Here is an 18,439-nt window from a genome sequence, read left to right as displayed (position 1 = left end):
TTTGTTTTTATTATTATAAAACTCTGAAAAAAGACCTTATTATTCGGAGATGTTCCATCTTTTATCAATGGCTCTGATTCGAAGGACAAAAGTTTGAACAGCCGAATTTTCCAAAACACTTCCAGACTCGATATCAATGAAACTTGGGATTTCATCATTCGAGTCCAACACTCGGAGTCGAACAATCGTTTCAGCACTAACGTCGAAGTCATTCTGAAAAACAAAATTTATTTATTCTTTTTACTTAAAAAAGCTTTAGAAGCAACCATCATGAAGCAGTTTAATCATCATTTTATTTTTATGAAACGCTATTAGTAGAAAAAAAGAAAAAAAAGTGCAATCAATTTCAAAAAATTTCTCCGCCCCCACCGCAGAAATTACCCCCTCCCCCAGTGGAAAATAAGGCTTTCCAAATTTGAAAATTATATTTGGGCTTTTTTTTCGTAGGGGGAAGGAATTTTGGTACTTGGGTATTATACGCCACTCACTCAAGTTTACGCTGTGTAAAACTCTTGAACGAACCGGTTTCTTCGTTATTTTCTTCCAGCTTAGCATGACCCAAGAATCCTCAAATTTGGAAAGTCTTATTTTCCACGGAGGGTATTTTCCACAGGGGAGGGTGTATTTTTCATGGGGGAGGGGGAATTTTCCGGAGGGAGTTTTCCACGGGAGGGTGTTTTCTGTGGTGGGGGGGGGGTATTTTCAGCCGGAGGGTACTGTATGGGGGTGTATTTTCTGCGGGGCTGTTTTCCGGGGGTGGGTGTGAATGCCGGCCACCATTCAGTGTCATAAGGATTACTTGTTCAACTAACCCTAACTGATCGGGATTTAATCCAGCACGAACAATAGAAAATTAATTAATAATCGCAAATATAATTAACATAGTAATTAACAATGACTAACATAATAATTAACAATAACTACACATGCATCAGTAGAATTAATCCACGTGTAATTAAATATATAATTTTAAAATTTAGGGCGTGGATAATTTCGACGCTCGTTTAAAAAAATACTGAAAATATAAGAAGGGTATTTATCAGTGAATACTAAAAAAGAATGCATTTTAAAATCTAGGGAGAGGTAAAAAAAATCACAGGACATTTACTCTCCCAGCTCCCTTCCCCATCCCTCACCCACTCTTGTCAGATCTCTCATCACACCTAAAGAAATGACCCTTTCCTTTATTTTTCCAACAATACGACAAAGAGTGAGAAAAGAAATAGTGCATCATTTAAGATAACGCAAGATATGAGCCAACAGACAGAACTGGAGCGAAACAAATTAATTCTATTTTCATTCTGTGAATTCAAAAATTTGATTAATGAGTACAAACCTGAACTCGAATGTTAAGTTGGTAGTTAGAAACGGTTTCATAATCTAATTTACGTGCTAAGAATATATCCATGGTACCATTCGCTCGTTCAACAAGTCGAAATGTTTCCTCCTTGTTAGTATCTTCAGTCTGTCCGTTTACTAAACTGAAGTAAACCACTGGTTTTTCAATATTGGACCTATAAAACAAAGGGGTCAAATAGGGCTAGGTACCTTTTCTGTTTCAGGATGAAACATTTAAAAAAAGGAGTAGTTGTCTATTGAAAAAACACTCAAGAATTAGGCTCTGTAAGGAAAAAACTGGCTTGCCTAATTGTTAATCCTAATGAAATATACCAAATATGATGAAAATCTAATACTTTATTAACAAAATTACGAAACTGCGACAAAGAATGATTGAAAGCAAGCCGCCCAGAACGCATTATATTAAATACCTAACCAAAATACCAACTAAATATTTAATGAAAATGTACCTACATCTTAGTTTTTCACTGAGCCAAAGCTAAGACAGTTAACCGGTTCTTCGCAAATTCAACAGATCTTATAGAGCGTAAATCTTCAGTGTTCTTTTAACAGATAAGTAACCATAAAGGTGATTATAAACTGAACATAAATAAAGATTGGTATATATAAAAAAAAAAAAAAAAAAAAAAAAAAAAAAAAAAAAAAAAAAAACGGCCTGTTCATATGAATCAAGCATCTACTTCAGAATAACTACAATTCTTATGCTATATTGGTTACCAAAACAACACTATTCAGGGTTGCCAACAGCTCAAGAAAAAAAAAATCCATGGCTTGTCCATGGCAAGTGTATTGTCAAAGGGAACCAAAATGTGCCCCCCGCTTCACGCCCCCTTGCGATGCTATCTTTCACCGAATAGATCATTATTATGCAAAGCAGTAATTTCTCACTAGCCAGTTTTTTTGGAAAACACGCTTCTAACTTTTGATTACTTTGGACTGATTTACCTTTTGGGGCCTCATAAAGGACTCAAAATGGAATTACCCCCCAGAAATGATTATTGAACTATGAAAGATCATAAAAAAAGGCATCAAGTGATGTATAAACTTTCATGTTGAAACCTACAAACTTACCCTAAATGTTTTATTAACGTAAATCCATGGCAACCCATGAAATTTCTAGTATCCATAGCAGGGGTCAAAAATCCATGTAAACATGGATAAATCCTTGGCAGTGGCAACCCAGAGACCAACAACACCTAGAAACAAGCTTAGCCATAGCAAACTGAAAATAAATTAGCGAAATCAATTGAGATTGAAACCCCGAGCTGCCTGCCTAGTTAGTAAGACGTAGTGAGTTGATTTTCACTAAAGGTGATTTCGACAGATTTGAGACAAATTTGAAACTTGAAAGATTCGAGCTTAAGGCAGAGTCAATAAGAAAAAGGCAGGTAGTGTTATGCTTGACCTAGGTATCCATTGTATAATTTAAATCGTATACAAGAGTCACTAAGAAAGTTTCGAATGGAAGCAGTTTTTATAGCCTGCGCTTTTCGCAAGGTCCATCGAACGTGCCCCAAAACGCCACCAATACAATAAATTAGCAGCTGGCATTCAGTCATCCTTAAGCCACAACTTCGTCGACAAAAAACAAAATACGTACAATTACAGTACAACAAAATATCCCATGCCCAATAAAATGAGGTTGGGCTATGTTTACCTCTCAAATATAAATTTTTTTGACTTACCAATGAAAATTAAGAATGGAGGCAGAATTTTCATACAAGAAATGAAGGACACTTGAAACAGCGGGGAAATACTTGGGAGCAAATTAGTGGTAAGGAGCAACCCTTGCCACTAAAATTGTCTAGTGACACAAATGTGATCTTAAAACCAATGTGAAGCACACATCATACATACTCACATACTTGTGAAGCTCATACATGTATACGTACATCATGCATACACACAGACCATTCATATATCCTTTCTGATCAATAGTTGCGACGGTAATGTAGCAATAAAAATGGCCGGGATACAGTTCTACTAAACAGAAACACTCAAATTTTGGTAGATTGAATCTTTAAGCACATCTAGATTGCAACACTGACCTTGCAGCACTGACTTTAGAGTAGCACCTTCAGCAATTTAAAATCCATACAAGGTCTTTAGTCAAGATTATACAAGGTCTTTGTTAAAAACGAGTGACGATAATAGAACGTACTTCACCTCCTCCGATGCTAGATTTTCAGAAAATCGCTTCCCTGATATCTAGGTAGACAATAACACCTATTTCAAACTCTTAACTTGACATTCAATCTCCCAAAAATACTAAGAGTAATTTTAAATGACATCTTTATTTGATTGACCTGACAATTTTAGAGTAATCTCTTCCTGATGCCCTTCAATATCTTTTACTCATAGAAAATTTCCTATAAACGCTACTTCCTCCTAAAATTCGCTTCCAAGTAGCACAACCCATCAAGCAGAAAATAAGATCGGAACTTTCTTATTCTCTATTAGCGTTGGATGAATGGGTTTGAAGAAAGAGCTACTCTCAGTAAACTTCAAAAAGTAAAGGAAGCGAGAGGACAGAGAAGAGTACATCTTTCAGGAGAAAAATAGAAAGGGTACATAGATTTTGCCACTATCACACCCAAAGCTCGTATCTGAAATTCAGCGCTAATGAGTTAATTGCCAAAAACCTGTTTGCTATATTAGAAGAAGGATTAACACGGCGAACTACGAGGGTCAAAGTATGACTGAACATACTTTTTCTGCTAATTCTCTCTTTCAATACAGCTTAACAAAGGGTGAAGCCTAATAGCTGTTTTTTATTTTTTGACAAAAAAATTGATGAAGTCACAAATTGTTTCTGCAAAGCTCGTACCTATTGTGTTTATTGACATTTTCTTTTCTTTATGAATGGGGTAAGCGCCTTGAGTAACTCAGATACGCCTCAGTGACAATTGCTCACTAGTAACCGCGAGTCTCCCTTCTAACCAAACAAAATTGTGAATCATATGTCAGGATACGCTCCTAAGCACTACGATGTGTCTAGCTCCGTGGTTCCCAACTTGGGGCGCAGGCCCCACCGGTGGGGCCAGCGAATATTTTGGTGAGTCATGGGCAGGACATGCACCCTTCGGCTGACTATACTTAAGAGTTTTAATTTTGAAGAATTAATTTTAGGTGAACGTCACATTCAAGTGCACCTAAAGAGCAAAAAAGATAAATGATAGCACTGTAATTATACACTGCATAAAAGGTGTTGTTTTCAGACAATATTTATCATTAGTACAAAATATGCCTAGAGGACGACCCAAAGAAGGGTACAAAGTTAACGGCCTTTTAAGCTCCCTTCAGATGTATAAACGTACAACTTTGAATAACAAAATTCAAACATCACGAGGGGGCATCAGTATTTAGAAATATCTAGGTTGGGCATAGCCCAAAAACGGTTGGGAATTACTAGTCTAGCTGCTTCTCGGGGGCGAGCAATCGCTTCCACCCCCCAATCAATCTTTAGATTTAGCATCGATGCCATACTACTACAACTACTACTGAAAACTCACTACAGTACCAGGTCGTATGAGGCTAGCAGAGCTGCGCATGCTCCTCTTCTACCTCAAATAATTTGAAGCTTCAATCTTTACCCCCTCCCAAAAAGTCTCAATCGGTGCGGATTGTATGTATATACGAGTATTTGCAAGTATCCTAGTTTATCGCTTGTGAATATAAGTTTTGCTGAGAAATCACAGATAACAGTTTATACGCCGAAGCTATGTGTTTAGTCCTTAGAAGTGAATATGAAACCCTTTTATGCGAGAAAAATCTGCCTTCACAGCAGAAAAATACTTTCTCTAAAAACTGCTTAAAAACTCGAAAAACAAAACTGATTTATTTGCCTCTAGTGATATTTGAGATCATTTAACACGTTGCTATGAAACAAAATGTTTATTTGGATTAACCGTCTTTAGCTGTGATTAAAAACCCCAAATCTAAATAAACATTGAGCTAGTGTAACATGATATATTTTCTGGGAACAAATCTGATAATGTAGAGGAAATATATTGAAAAAACTGCATTTTATGGCAATTTAATTATAAACATGTTAAAATGAACACTAAGAAATATTAGTAAGTAAAGTAAGCAAGTCTGACAGAAGATGCATAGTGTCGGTAACGCTTTCAGAATCAGTTCAGAAACAAGACAAAAACTCACAATCTAATTAAACATTAAGCATGTGTAATATAGCGTATTTTCTGGGAACAAATCAGATGACACAGAACGAGTGTATTAGAAAAGAACCTCTATTTAGGGCATTTTACTATGAGCACAGATTAATGAACGCAAAGATGCGGTAATAAGTAAATTAAACGAATTTGACTAAAGATGACTGATTTTTTTTAGAGGTTTTGAGAGTTCAGGGTGCAAGAATAGGTGTGAAGAAGACTAAGTCGCTAAAACTAGGGATAAGTGAAAGTGAAGAGGTGACATTAGGTAACGACAACATATATCAAGGGAACAACTTCATATACCTTGTTAAGACGGTGGGTATAGCGAAGATGTTAAAATTAGAATGCATTTTTAGAGGTTTTGAGAGTTCAGGGTGCAAGAATAAGTTTAAGAATATGTGTTAAGAAGGCTAAGTCACTAAGAATAGGAATAAGTGAAGGTGAAGAGTTGACATTGGGTAACAAGAAGATATATCAAGCGGCCAGCTTCACTTACCTAGTAAAGACGGAGGGTGAAGCGAAGATGCTAAAATTAGAATTACCCAGGGTGTTATTTCACAGTCGATTTTTTTTTGAAGAACAGAAAGATAAGTCCGCGAATCAAGATTAGAATATAGTAAGCTAGTGATGACAGTTGTCAAGTATGGCTATGAAGCGTGGGCGCTCTGGAAGACAGAGGAGGATTTGCTGAATGTTTTCCACAGAAATTGTCTATGGATCGTTTTGGGTACCGGACTGACTGACCATTTTTCAAACTGTAAGCTGTATGAAAAATATGGCGCAATCCCGCTTTCTAGGGCTATAGTAAGAAAAAAAATTGAGATGGCTAGGACACGCTCTACAAATGAAGGATGACCAAATTGTCAAAGATAGTCCTCGTTGGCCAACTGTCTAGAGCCAAACACAAAGCAGGTCGTCCCCAAATGGGGTGGGCGGATGCCGTAAGAAAACATTTAAAGGAAATGGAAAACATTTGGAAGGGAATTAAGGGGGGTGGTTTTGAATCGATCCAGAAGGAGGAAGAGGAGCGTATGTTGCTGTGTTGGACTCAGGCGGCTAGGTGCTGCAATGAGCTGTTAGTAGTACTATACAATTCAGTGTATATATTTACTCATTGGGGGGAGGGGTAGGGTTGAAGTTCATTTATGACAAGAAGTGTAATATTTGGATCCAGGATGAGATTCTGATTCTAAATATGTTTATTTCTTAGCTATTTCAATATTGCGGAACTTCTCCTGTGGTGGCGTTATTACTTGAGTACCCAAATCTTATTTTACCTTATCAATTAAAAAACAACTGAATTTAGGGCATTTTACTTACGAGCACAAAGATATGTTAGCATGCTAATTAAGCAAAATTTTATACATATATAAAAGCACAACATTGGTAACGGTTTCATTGACAAAAGATACGCAATATCGGTAACGATTTCAAAGTGAATCCAAGCATAGCGTATCCTATCTATCAATTGCTATGAAGTTCAAACCTCTTGCTTAACCTCTATGAAGCGCAAACCTCTTGTAGGAAAAATAGAAATTACTGTGTGTGTACCTTCATTAATCTATATTATGAGGAATTAATATTTTCTAAAAAGGTGGTCAAGTCAGAAACTGTTTTTACAAATGGGTCTTGAGTTTCTAGGAAAGCGTCAATACAATTTTTGTGAAGGTTCCAGAAATTACCTTCTTTCCTTTTTGCTTATTTTTCTCGACCTCCAACAAATAAAAAAAAAGGGTTTGTTTAAAAAGGGTTTGTTAAGACAGTCACAACCACAGGGTAAAGCGCATTCCTGTATAAGCTGGACAACACCTTGGCGTTTGGCAAAAATGGCCTAAGTCTACTTTTTTCCCGAAAATGAGTTAAAGCACATGGTTCGAAAGAGCTCGGAAAGATCCATCGATTGATCTATTAAAATGGGCTTATCTTAAATTCTGACCGAGTTACAAAAAAAGATTGTAAATCCCTTATGTTCTAAGTTGCAAACATTTCAGCAATTGAGACATATCCAGTGAATTCCAATGAAATAGTTAGCAAGGAATCAGTCCTTAAAGTTTCAAGTTTCTTAAATTCTGATCTGTCAGAAAAATTTTTTCATTCTGCGTTTTTATTTTCATTTTGCTCTCCTGCAAAATTAGGAAAAGTGGGCTTGGGTCTTTTTTACAAAACACCACAGAAAACAGAACAAATTGTGCTATTTCGTGGAGAAGGTGATTTTCATCTAAATAGCAAAATTGTGTAATGACCCAACTTTATCCGCGACCTGTTAGAATGTTTCCACTTATAAAAGCTTTAGTATGTGCTTACCTAAATAAAAGGATACAGATGTGACAAGCGTCTAATTGACGTGTTTTCTTATCTTGCACCTTGGATACCATATTACTGACGGACAAGGGGAAAAGGGAGGATTATTATGGAATTATTTTTGTTCCCAATCGAATATCATTATGATTACCTTTTTATCTGATAAATCTTAGCAACTGTTATTTCCCAGGAGAAAAAATGACCAATTTCTTATAATGCTTCAACAAATGAAGTCAATAATTTTAAAAAAAGAAATAAAAGAAAGTGAAAGATGAAATGCCGAAGCACCATATCAGTACTAAATAAAATGAAGCATGAAAAGAAGTGCATTCTTTTTTTTGTATGAACTTTAAGATCATTTGTTTAAGAAATATTTAACATTAAATACATCTTTTTTTCTTTGAGAGGGGGATCCTTTTTTTTTGGGGGGGGGGATATTTCAGAGCAAGACTTTGTTAGCAGAAAAATGCCACGTTACTTAAACTACTTTTGCGCTTCATATTTCGCACTCCCTTCTTCCAAAGGGCGAAAGGCAGTTCCGTCTTGATACCTCCTGAGTGCACCCCTGTTAGCACGGAGCTTCCTTCCAAATTTCAAAAAAAAAAAATCATTTGTTGGACTAAGTTTTACTGAAATTTTTAATATTCATTAAAACGTTGAATTTAGTACAACAACAAAAAGAGGATTCTTAGACGAGAAACGGAAGAACTACAACGTCCGTATGTAATCGTGCATAAGACTTCCTTGACAAAAATGAAAAAATTTGCTAGGACGGTTTAAGGCAGGCATATAGGCAGAATCTTCTGGCTCATACCCCCCCCCCCCCAATGTCTGAAATGTTTCGCGATTAAACCAGTTTCGCGAATTTCTTTATTTTTTCGAGCTATATCCCCTTTTAACAATTCCCTACATGCATGCATAGCACTATATTCTCCGAGGCCAACCTGACTTTTATACATAATAATGATAGATGGTAATAAGCTTACCTAGGCTATGGATGTCAGGTGATAAAATAATCTTTATGTGTAAAAATAATGTTTCTGATCGTACTTACACAGCTCTGAGGGTAACGATTGGCCTGCCAAAATCGTTGAAACTTTCTTCAATATCGATAATATGGTCTGGGACTTCAGTGAATTCAGGTGCACGTCGATTGGATGAAACGACCTTAATATTCACTTGTGCTGTTGTTTCATTGCTGGGGGTTCCACCATCGCGCGCAGCAGCAACCAACTCAAATTGGTAATCCACTTTCTCAGCCTTCGAATATAAAAAAGGGGGAAATTCAAAAATAAATGTAAATACACTCACAAAAGGAAATTAAATAATACCTGAAGGGCGTAACTAATGAGACAAGTGGCAATTGTGTCATGCATCCTAGGGTTCTTAGAAGATTTCCACTTATAAAAGCGTCAAATTGGTAAACCACTTTCTCAGCCTTCGGATACAAAATAGGGAGAAATTCAAAATAAATGTAAATACATTCACAGAAAGACATTAAATAACACCTGAAGGGCGTAACTGATGAGACAAGTGACAATTTTGTCATACATCCGAGGGTTCTTAGAAGATTGTGTGAAATCAGCAATCTTTGGAGAAAATTCTCTGCCGCGGCAAACATAGGGAATAAACAGTCAAATAAGGTGTGCGAGAAATCCTAACACATTGTTTGGGAGACCCTAATAGATTCAATTACCACGGAAACCGGAAAAATCCAATTCAGGATTGACCGCAACAGAATTTCATTATTTATAACTAGGCTAGTAATCTTCGATCAGCATTACTGTGAATTATTCAAATAGACCGAGTGTGTACGCAAGATGCATTATATATAAGCTTTTACGAAGCAGCTAATGCGATACGAGATCAAAGCAGGGGAGATAACTACAAAACCATACGTTACACCCATAAAAAGTGTTTGACAGTGATAAAAACAGAGAGAATGTCAGAAATCGTCTAACATGTTGTAAAAAAAAGAACTAAAATTTAAACTAATGAACGAAGCTACATCAGTGAATTACATAGGTTCGATGTTCCATTAAATTTACTTAAAGGAAAAATACCAAATTAAAGATACAAGCACGTTAGCTATTACATTATATCTAAACAAATTAATATACTAATATATAAATTAACATACAATTTTAATATTACACTAATGAATTTTTTATTAGTATTTTTTTATAATATAGAGATATATTATATATACAGAGAGACTACTGCAACCAAGAAATCATCGCAGCGTTAGGCCGCTTGAATTCAACCCACTGGCAAACACTCCACCCCACTTTGGTTAAGCCAGAAGAAAATAAAACAAATGGTAAATTCACTGAAATTTGGCAAAAACAGACGTTAAGAACCGCTAAATTTAATGTCTTAGACAACAGAGTCCTTCCATTTATATTCCATTTAGAAAATTCTAAAAATATATCGAAAATAAGTGAAACTTTAATAGAGAAAAAAATATAAAAAAAAACTTTTATACGAAATAATAGAAAAATAATGAGTATTTCGACTTCACACCCGGAAGAAATTTTTTCCTTTTATCGACGGAAAAAACAGCAAAACCAGTCAAAACAAAACATATAAAGAAAAACACCATAAACACTATAAAAAAAGAAGTTTTCTTTCGTTTTTCTTCTTGTTTTGGTACGGTGGTGTTTTCTTTATGTATTTTATATAGAACTATTTTTTTTCGTTGATCTTTGCTTCCGAAGTAAAGCAAAAATATTCGGCTTTTCTTATTGGATGAGGATCCGCTTCCCTTCATGGCTCTTTGCCCTGAATTACAGGATTTAAGAAAAGGATTATTTCTAGTAGTTTGGGGTCAAGTGAGTGGTCGGGCTCGGTAATGGGATAAAAACTGTATGGATGAGATTTTGTAAGAGGAGGGGGGCTTGAAGTATTTTCTTTTTTTCTTTTTGTAGCTATGATCCGTGTGGGTTTAAAGCATTTAGTACCTTACTATCTCGTGTACGAAATTTTGTGTAATTATGTGAGGTAGTTTTATGGTATTATTTGCTTTATTAATGTTTGTTTTTGTTTTGTAATTATTATGTTTTTTTCTATTTTTATTGTTATGTACCATATTTTGTTAAGTGTCATTATCATGTGCAATTACGTTGTCGTTTTTATTTATTTTTTTTTGTCATGGCTCAAAACGGCTATGAATTTCTACCTATCTATCTGTCTATTATCTTTGCATAAAAAGCTTTTTATTTATTTTTCAATGTCTTGTTAAAATCTATCGCCCGTTTATAATATATTTTCGCATACTTATGCATTATTTGATATTCTGTGATATGTGTTATATTTGATATTTTCGGGTACTTATGCATATAATTTCAAATTATGTGAAATTCAGTCAAAATTCAGCAACACTGTCAAATTCAGTATGGGGATCAACGGGGATCCCCGTGGGGATCCATGGGGATAATACATCCGTTTTCTGAAAGCAATGCCAGATAACGCTCTAATATTACTATTTAGGGGGAGGAATCTTCGACACATTAAATGATAATAAACAAAATGAAAATTTACATGTGATAGAATAGCGGCTATAATACCCTGAATTCAGTAATAAATACAAAAACATGTTGCCCCGGGTTTAAAGGAATATCAATATCTTCCATACCCACAGTAACAAAAAAAGTAGAAAAAAAGAGTAGAGTAAAAAAAAGTGAAAAAAAAGAAAGAGTAAAAATAAATAAATAAGTAAATAAAAAAATAATAAGTTATAAATAAGTAAAAAAGGAGTAAAAAAGAGAAAAAGAAAGAGTAAAAAAAGAGTAAAAAAAGCACAAAAAACAAAGCTGTGTGATCCTTCAGCCAAATCTGTCAGAAAACTAATATCAGGAATGTAAATTTCTATTGAAAAAAAAGTTATATGGGATCTACATTGATTATATCTGGTCTAGACAAATTCAGACATACTTCATATGCTGGTATTGAAAAAAAAGAGACAGTCGTCACATTATGAATAACTAACAAGGATACTATCATAGCATAACTATTAAAGTGTAGTTTTAAACACTTTTGCAAGATGGCAGTCACAGCCCATTTTAGTCCAAAAACATATGATCAGGTTACATACAACATAATATGACACGATGAGTTTTGTACATTCTTTACCAGAAAAATCTCTAAATCTTTCAATTTCCACTACGCAATTCTCGTTCCTTTTTTTTATTCTCGGACTAAGAAAAGTATAAGAAATACGGCGCGGTTAGACTAACCTCACTGACAAGTGACAACCACAGAAACACAGATCCAACCCCAAGGGAAAGAGCAGGGGGATCAGAGCATATTAAATGGTGGCGATTCGGAATCAGCTTTTCGGACCGCTATTTTTCACACTAGACCTGGGGGGCCTTCGGACCAGGCTCGGCGGCATGAGATTCCTCTGATCCCAAAGTGGGGTAGTCACAAAAGGGCATTTGTAACATAATATTAGGATATTTTGTATGTTTGCATATTTTAATTTTTCTTTGCGAGGCTTAGAGGAGTTCAAAGAGCACTCGTAGAGGGAAATCTTCATATCCCCTCTCTGTCGGGGTAAGAGTGTATAATAAAGTAAACCATCAATTTCTGGACAATTCCTAATATTTTAAAGGAAGCAGCAGTGGGAGGTGAATGAGATTTTCAGAAATAGGCTCAAATCTTAAAACCAGAATACCTCAGAAATTTTTGCTCACCTAGCTCAGCTACTTTTCTCAAAAAAACATTTCTCTAAAAAAAATCATTGGCTCTCAATTTTTCCACAGCCAAATCAACAGAACTCATAAGCAGTTGTTTTGGACATGAAGCATTGCTGAAGTGAGAGTGATTGTTGCTTCAGGTGCTGCAGCAACTAAAATAAGTTCGGAAAGCAACTGTTTACCCTAATACAAAATTTTCTTTTGCTATTTTACTATTATTATCATTTCTTAAACTTAAGGGTAACAACTTAAGGTTAAACTTAAGGTAACAAGATTTTCGTGCAAATGCTGAAAAGAGAAAAAAATAAAAAGAGGTCTCTAGGTGCTGATCGAAACTAATATGACATGTCCCTTATATTCTTATTTCATTAAGTTCAACTATTAACTATTAACTATTTATATGCCGGTAAATTCATATCAAAATATGTTGACATACAGTGTGTCAGGTAGGATTGGCTTAAGGCCAATTCACAATGCGATTTTACTAATGTTAGGACTTACCCACTGCTAAATTGAGCCAATCAGAATCTTCCCTAGAAATTTTCAGCCAACCTGAAAATTCCATGAAAAATCAGATTTGCTCAAATTAGCGCTAGCTAAATTTCGGCATTAGTAAAAACCTCACTATGAATGGGCCTTTATATGCCTTTATCCCCTCAGCATCGTCTTATCCAATTATTGCTGTTGATTATCCACACTTATATTCTTTCTTTATGTACGGGTTATAAACAAGATAATAATTTTATTTTCATGTCTGCATATCAGGAGAATTCACCAGCAACGACCGTACAAGGAGGCAACGCTGAATAAGGGAAGGGGCTGTCCTCCCGAAATATTCGCATTGTTTGGTCCAATATTTTCGTTGCCCTTAAAAAAGACCTATTCTCGATCTTTATTTCTTCACTTATTTCCAAAAGATACAACCCAAAAATTCGAAAATCTGGACCTAAATATAGTTCTTAAATCTCGATCTCGAAGCAATCTAGAGACACTCCAAATTTGTTGGCCTTGAGCACCATAATGGCCATTTTTTGGCCGCTTAAGTGGCACTACTGTTTCTCTGACACAGATGGTTTTATATTCATGGCTTCTACTTTTAAGGTAAAAATCCGTATCATAGGAAAAAAATAAGGGTATAGGGGACAAGATTAAAAAGTCAGGAAATGTGAGATGTTTTTGGGAATCCAGGCTAGTCCGACTGGCAATCGTCCGCTCTAGTGGTATCACTTGATATATTGAGCTATTTGCTCAAACGTGGCTGGACCAAGGAAAAGGGTCATACGTCATAATCCAGAAAGAAATAGAAACTGTGCAAGAAAAACTAGAGATTTCCTTAGGGCAAAATTAGGGTCAAAAGAGGATAAATTTCAATTTGAAATTGAGCCCCTGGGTAAAATATCTTAATCATATTTGAATACTAGCAAACATCAACTAGGATATAATACCAAAGCATCCTCGAAGACGTAGGAGGCAGGTCATAAACGCCATCTTTTTGTTAGTTTAAAATGCAGTTTTTTTTTGTTTTGTTTTTTCAGTGGAAAAATTTCGGAGGTAAATTCAAATTATTGTATCATTGTTTGCATAGAGACTTCCCACTGCCTTTATCAAAAGTTCTACACCCGACAAAAAGGGTTATGCAAGTGTACGTACTCTCCGTTACTCTGAACATGCTCTCCGTTTTGGCCTCTGCTCATTTGCAGAAAGTCAGTTTGGCATAACAAATTGTTTATTTTAGAGACGTAAAACTACGCAGGCTTATACAGACAGCCCATAACTCTTAACTCAAGCCAAAAAAAAATTACTCATGTTCATACAAGGCAGCGTATTTTAGATGCGCTAATAAAATATTAACCACGTGACAACTATTCCGGAATAAAAATTATGTCAGTGTGAAGTAGAGTCAGTGTGGTACAACAAATATTTGCTACATGTCATTTTGTAAAAACACCAATTAGTTTTACTTATGACAACACTGTCGCTAAGAAACACAATTTCTTAGACAACACTGTCGTTCTATTTACAATAGAAACGAAAATATATCAAAAATGAGTAAAAATTTTTATTGAGGAAAAAAAAAAAAAAACTTTAATACAAATATTAATAGCAGTTCAAATATTTCGGCTTTACTTCCGGATGAGTTTTTTTTTTCTTATCAGTTTGTCGACGGGAAAAAAACAACAAAACTAGCCGAAACAAAACATAAAGAAAAACGTCATAAACAGTATACAAAAACTTGTATACATATTCCGAGTATTTACGTATTATACCGACCACACTTTCAAGAAGTGATGTTAGGTAAATCTACGAAATATACGAAAATATAATGAAAATATAATATTTTAGTAACAAAATTACGGAAACTACAACAGAGAATTATGGAAGGCAGGCCGCCCAGAACAGCATTAGATTAAATACCTAACCTAACCAACTCTATATATTAAACAGTTAATTAAAATATACCTGCATAGTAGTTTATCTCACTCATATTAAACTGATTATCTCCAAGTGGACACAGAGAAAACGGTTTTAAACAGATCAAAAACAACAGTTTGGTCGGTATAATACGTAAGTGCCATTTTCTGCTACATTTCCTTTTGGAGACGCAAAACTATCTACGCCTGCACAACATGTCTACAGCCCCTTAATTTAAGCCAAATATCGACCCATGTTCATACAAGGCGGCATCTTTTGGACGAGCTAATAAAAGAATTCTCAAAAAATAAGTGCTGGAGATTTTGAAACCAAAATCGTTTATCTCTGCCTAAAAAAGATTTCGACAACCAGCATTACTTGTTTTTATAAACAAAAATATGCCCTTTATTACTAGAAAAAAATACCGATTAATAGTAATAAAAATACTTTCGAATGGGGCAGCATTCAAAAGAGGCCATGACAACTAGACAATCATTATTCGGATAAGGTAACAACAAGACCACATCCAGGATTTTTATTCAGAAGAGGGGGAGGTAAGGAATCAACTTTAAAAAAACATAATAAAAATTTGTTTATATACATGTTTGTATGATTCAGACAAAATTTTTCTGAGGGGGGGGGGATTCAAACCGAGTAATCATCCTTCCTGGATACAGTCCTGGGTTGCAGCCTAGTTTAATTTCCTTTTCTGGATGCAGAGGCAGTCTTAGGGGAAGGTGGGAGGGGGAACTTGCCCTGGGCGCAAAAATTTTAAATAAATAATCTAACGGTTATAATCATTTTGTTATTCTCGAACTTTTATTTTTATTAAAATGAAGCAGAAGGCACAGTTAATAAACGAAAATAATTATTTATTAGTTAATAAAATAAAAATCGATTAAAAAATAAAAATAATGAAGCAATAACAATTGAAATAATCAAACTAGAAGAATTAATAACAATTAAATAACTTATACAATAATTAGAAAATAACAAAAAATAAATTATTAATTAACAAAGTGAATATAATCTCGTTAATTAATGAAAATTCCGTCGAGATTTGGCCTAAAAATTTTACGGCAGACAGGGGGGGGGGACTAATCAAGATTTTGGCTCGGGTGCAAGAGAGGCCAGAGCCGCCACTATCTGAAGGTATTGGGGCTCGTTAGCCTCCACTACGTCAACACTGACAGCGTGTCCGCAGAAAAATAGTAATTAATAGTAATTAGTAATTAATAAAGTAATTAATAGTAAAGTAATAGTAAAGTTATTAAAGTAATTAATAGTAAGTAATAGTAATTAATAGTAATAGTAAATAATAGTAATTTATTATTGGTTAGAATAAGGTTTTATGCTCTTAAAACAGAAGAAGTTTTGTGCATTTAAGATAATTAGTCACGTCTTCAAGTTTGTTCCCCACCTAAGTTCAATTTAGAGCCTCCCTTCAAGGCTGAAGATTTAACAAGAAGCTCTAATAAAACTTTTAAGTGCCCGACATTTCGTCGTTCTTCTATTTAAAGTTTGATTTAGTTGATGCCAATAAAAAAAGAGTTTGAAGACATTTATTCCAAATAAAAGCTCATCTTGTTTTTGAACCAAACATCTATAAAAAAAAAATATATAAATAGTTTGTTCCAATTTGAGGGCTAATCTTTCATATTATTTTTTAGACGAAAAACAGGTTTTGACTTGGATGAAAAGTTGGCATTCTATAAAACCAAACCATGGCTATTATAGGATCCATATAAACGAATTTCTGTTTTCATGATCATATGAAAGAGTATCCGAATTGGGGAGGAACCACCTTATAAACAATAACGCTGAAATGTGAACGATTAAAAAGTTGGGAATGGGACAGCTTTTAAATATTTATGAAAAAGACAAAGGAAAAGGAAAAGTATAAAAAGCGAGCATTAAACTAAAATCTTCCATTTGACTACCCTGCTTAAATTCAGGCAAGGAGGTTACTTTTATAGTCCCAGATTTTTCTAAACTGATCACTTATTGCAGCTCAGGAGTAATATGATATCCATACATATTTGCTTTTCGCAACAAAAAGTCCGTGGCAGAGACGAGGACACCTAGAACCGTTCTTTGGTCTTTTCCCACGTTCAGTTTGAGCCAAATAATGAAAGGGCTCACATAAAGTTATCTTAATGTGAAGATTCAAAAGCAAATCCCATTTGGGAGCTTACAGTCAAAGCCTTTTTCAGGGGGGGGGGTTGACCCCCCCCCCCCCCCGAAATGCTAGTCCGACTCGTAAAAACATAATAAAGATAAATACAAACAAATTTTTTATGCGTTTATTAAAGTTTTTTAGTTAACACCCCCCCAAAAAAAAAACTTTTATAAACTCCCTTCCCGAGAAAAAAAAAATCCTAGATACGGCCCTGCTTACAGTAACGAATTTTCTGTTTGTAATAGATTTGGCAAGAAATTGAGACTTCAGGAGTCAATGCTCACAACCGTGAATCTCGATGACTGGGACTCATTTGTTCTTGAGTCCAAGTCGTGAGTCCAGGAGGACTGAATGCTAGTCCTGAGGGTGTGCACCTGGAGTCCTAAAGTTAGCAACCCCTCTCAAATATCCAGTCACATTCAGAAAACTCAAAGGTGAGGTTCTCAGGAATTTGTTACTAAATGATACTGATAAACAATAAAATGATCACCGATCAAAGGCACTGATCACTGAGCAACGATAAATTTACTTTAAGCACAGATCAAGGATTTTTTGTGATTAATACTCTGAACCAACAAATATTCCTGCCATGAGAAACATATATTGAGATACAAGATGATATCCACAACGATTACATGGTATGAACCCCCTCCTCCCCCCGATATTTTTGTCGGACTCGTAAACAAGTAATAAAAATGCATATGATTTTTTTGTATTCGGTAAATTTTCTTTGTATCTCCCCCCCCCAACAAAATCATGGATACGCCCTAAAGGATTCCCTGTATATTCGCGTACAGGCGTGTTTCTTGCCTATTATTAGTTATTAAATAAAAAAAAAATCTGATAAAAGTAAAGAGCGAAGTTAAAACTTAAAAGGAACGAAAATGACTGCTTCGTAGTTTATGCAAACATGTCTATGAAAAACTATTTCCAATAAACTTGCTCGTGATATTTCCATATATTCGTAGAATCTTAAAAAAATTGCTGCTTTACTAAAAACACAAAACAAACGCAACAAAATAGGATTGGAAGCAAACAAATTATCCATTAATGGCCTACAGAGAATAAAAGAATAATTCATATAGTTCTCAATAGTATTTTAACAGCCATGAAACCAGTAAATTTTACGAGACGATTACCCTCTAAAAAGTGCAAGAAAGCTTAGTTGTCAGGAAAGCACTAGTTTTCAGGAAAGCGCTAGTTTTCCTTCATTTTTTTTTTACTCTTTTTCAGAGGGAAAGTTAGGCCAAGAGATTTGAAATACTGGTAAAAGAGCAGTCTCAGAGGCTAGTTAGGTCGAAAGAATCAGACTACAT

The 18,439-nt window shown here is 35.0% G+C and overlaps 1 protein-coding gene across 1 annotated transcript in view; it reads right to left on the bottom strand.

Moving 5' to 3' along the window:
* Positions 1–18,439, bottom strand: part of LOC136025251 (DE-cadherin-like) — a 188,810-nt gene that overhangs the window by 59,722 nt on the left and 110,649 nt on the right. The window contains 4 exon segments of the mRNA XM_065701095.1: positions 36–62; positions 64–213; positions 1,337–1,514; positions 8,890–9,095. Of these exon segments, the coding sequence (XP_065557167.1) occupies positions 36–62; positions 64–213; positions 1,337–1,514; positions 8,890–9,095 (561 nt within the window).

The sequence above is a fragment of the Artemia franciscana genome, chromosome 3, assembly GCF_032884065.1.
Source record: "Artemia franciscana chromosome 3, ASM3288406v1, whole genome shotgun sequence".
NCBI classification, from domain to species: domain Eukaryota; kingdom Metazoa; phylum Arthropoda; class Branchiopoda; order Anostraca; family Artemiidae; genus Artemia; species Artemia franciscana.
Note: the sequence above shows the minus strand (reverse complement) of the source record. Positions and strands in the feature narration are given on the sequence as shown.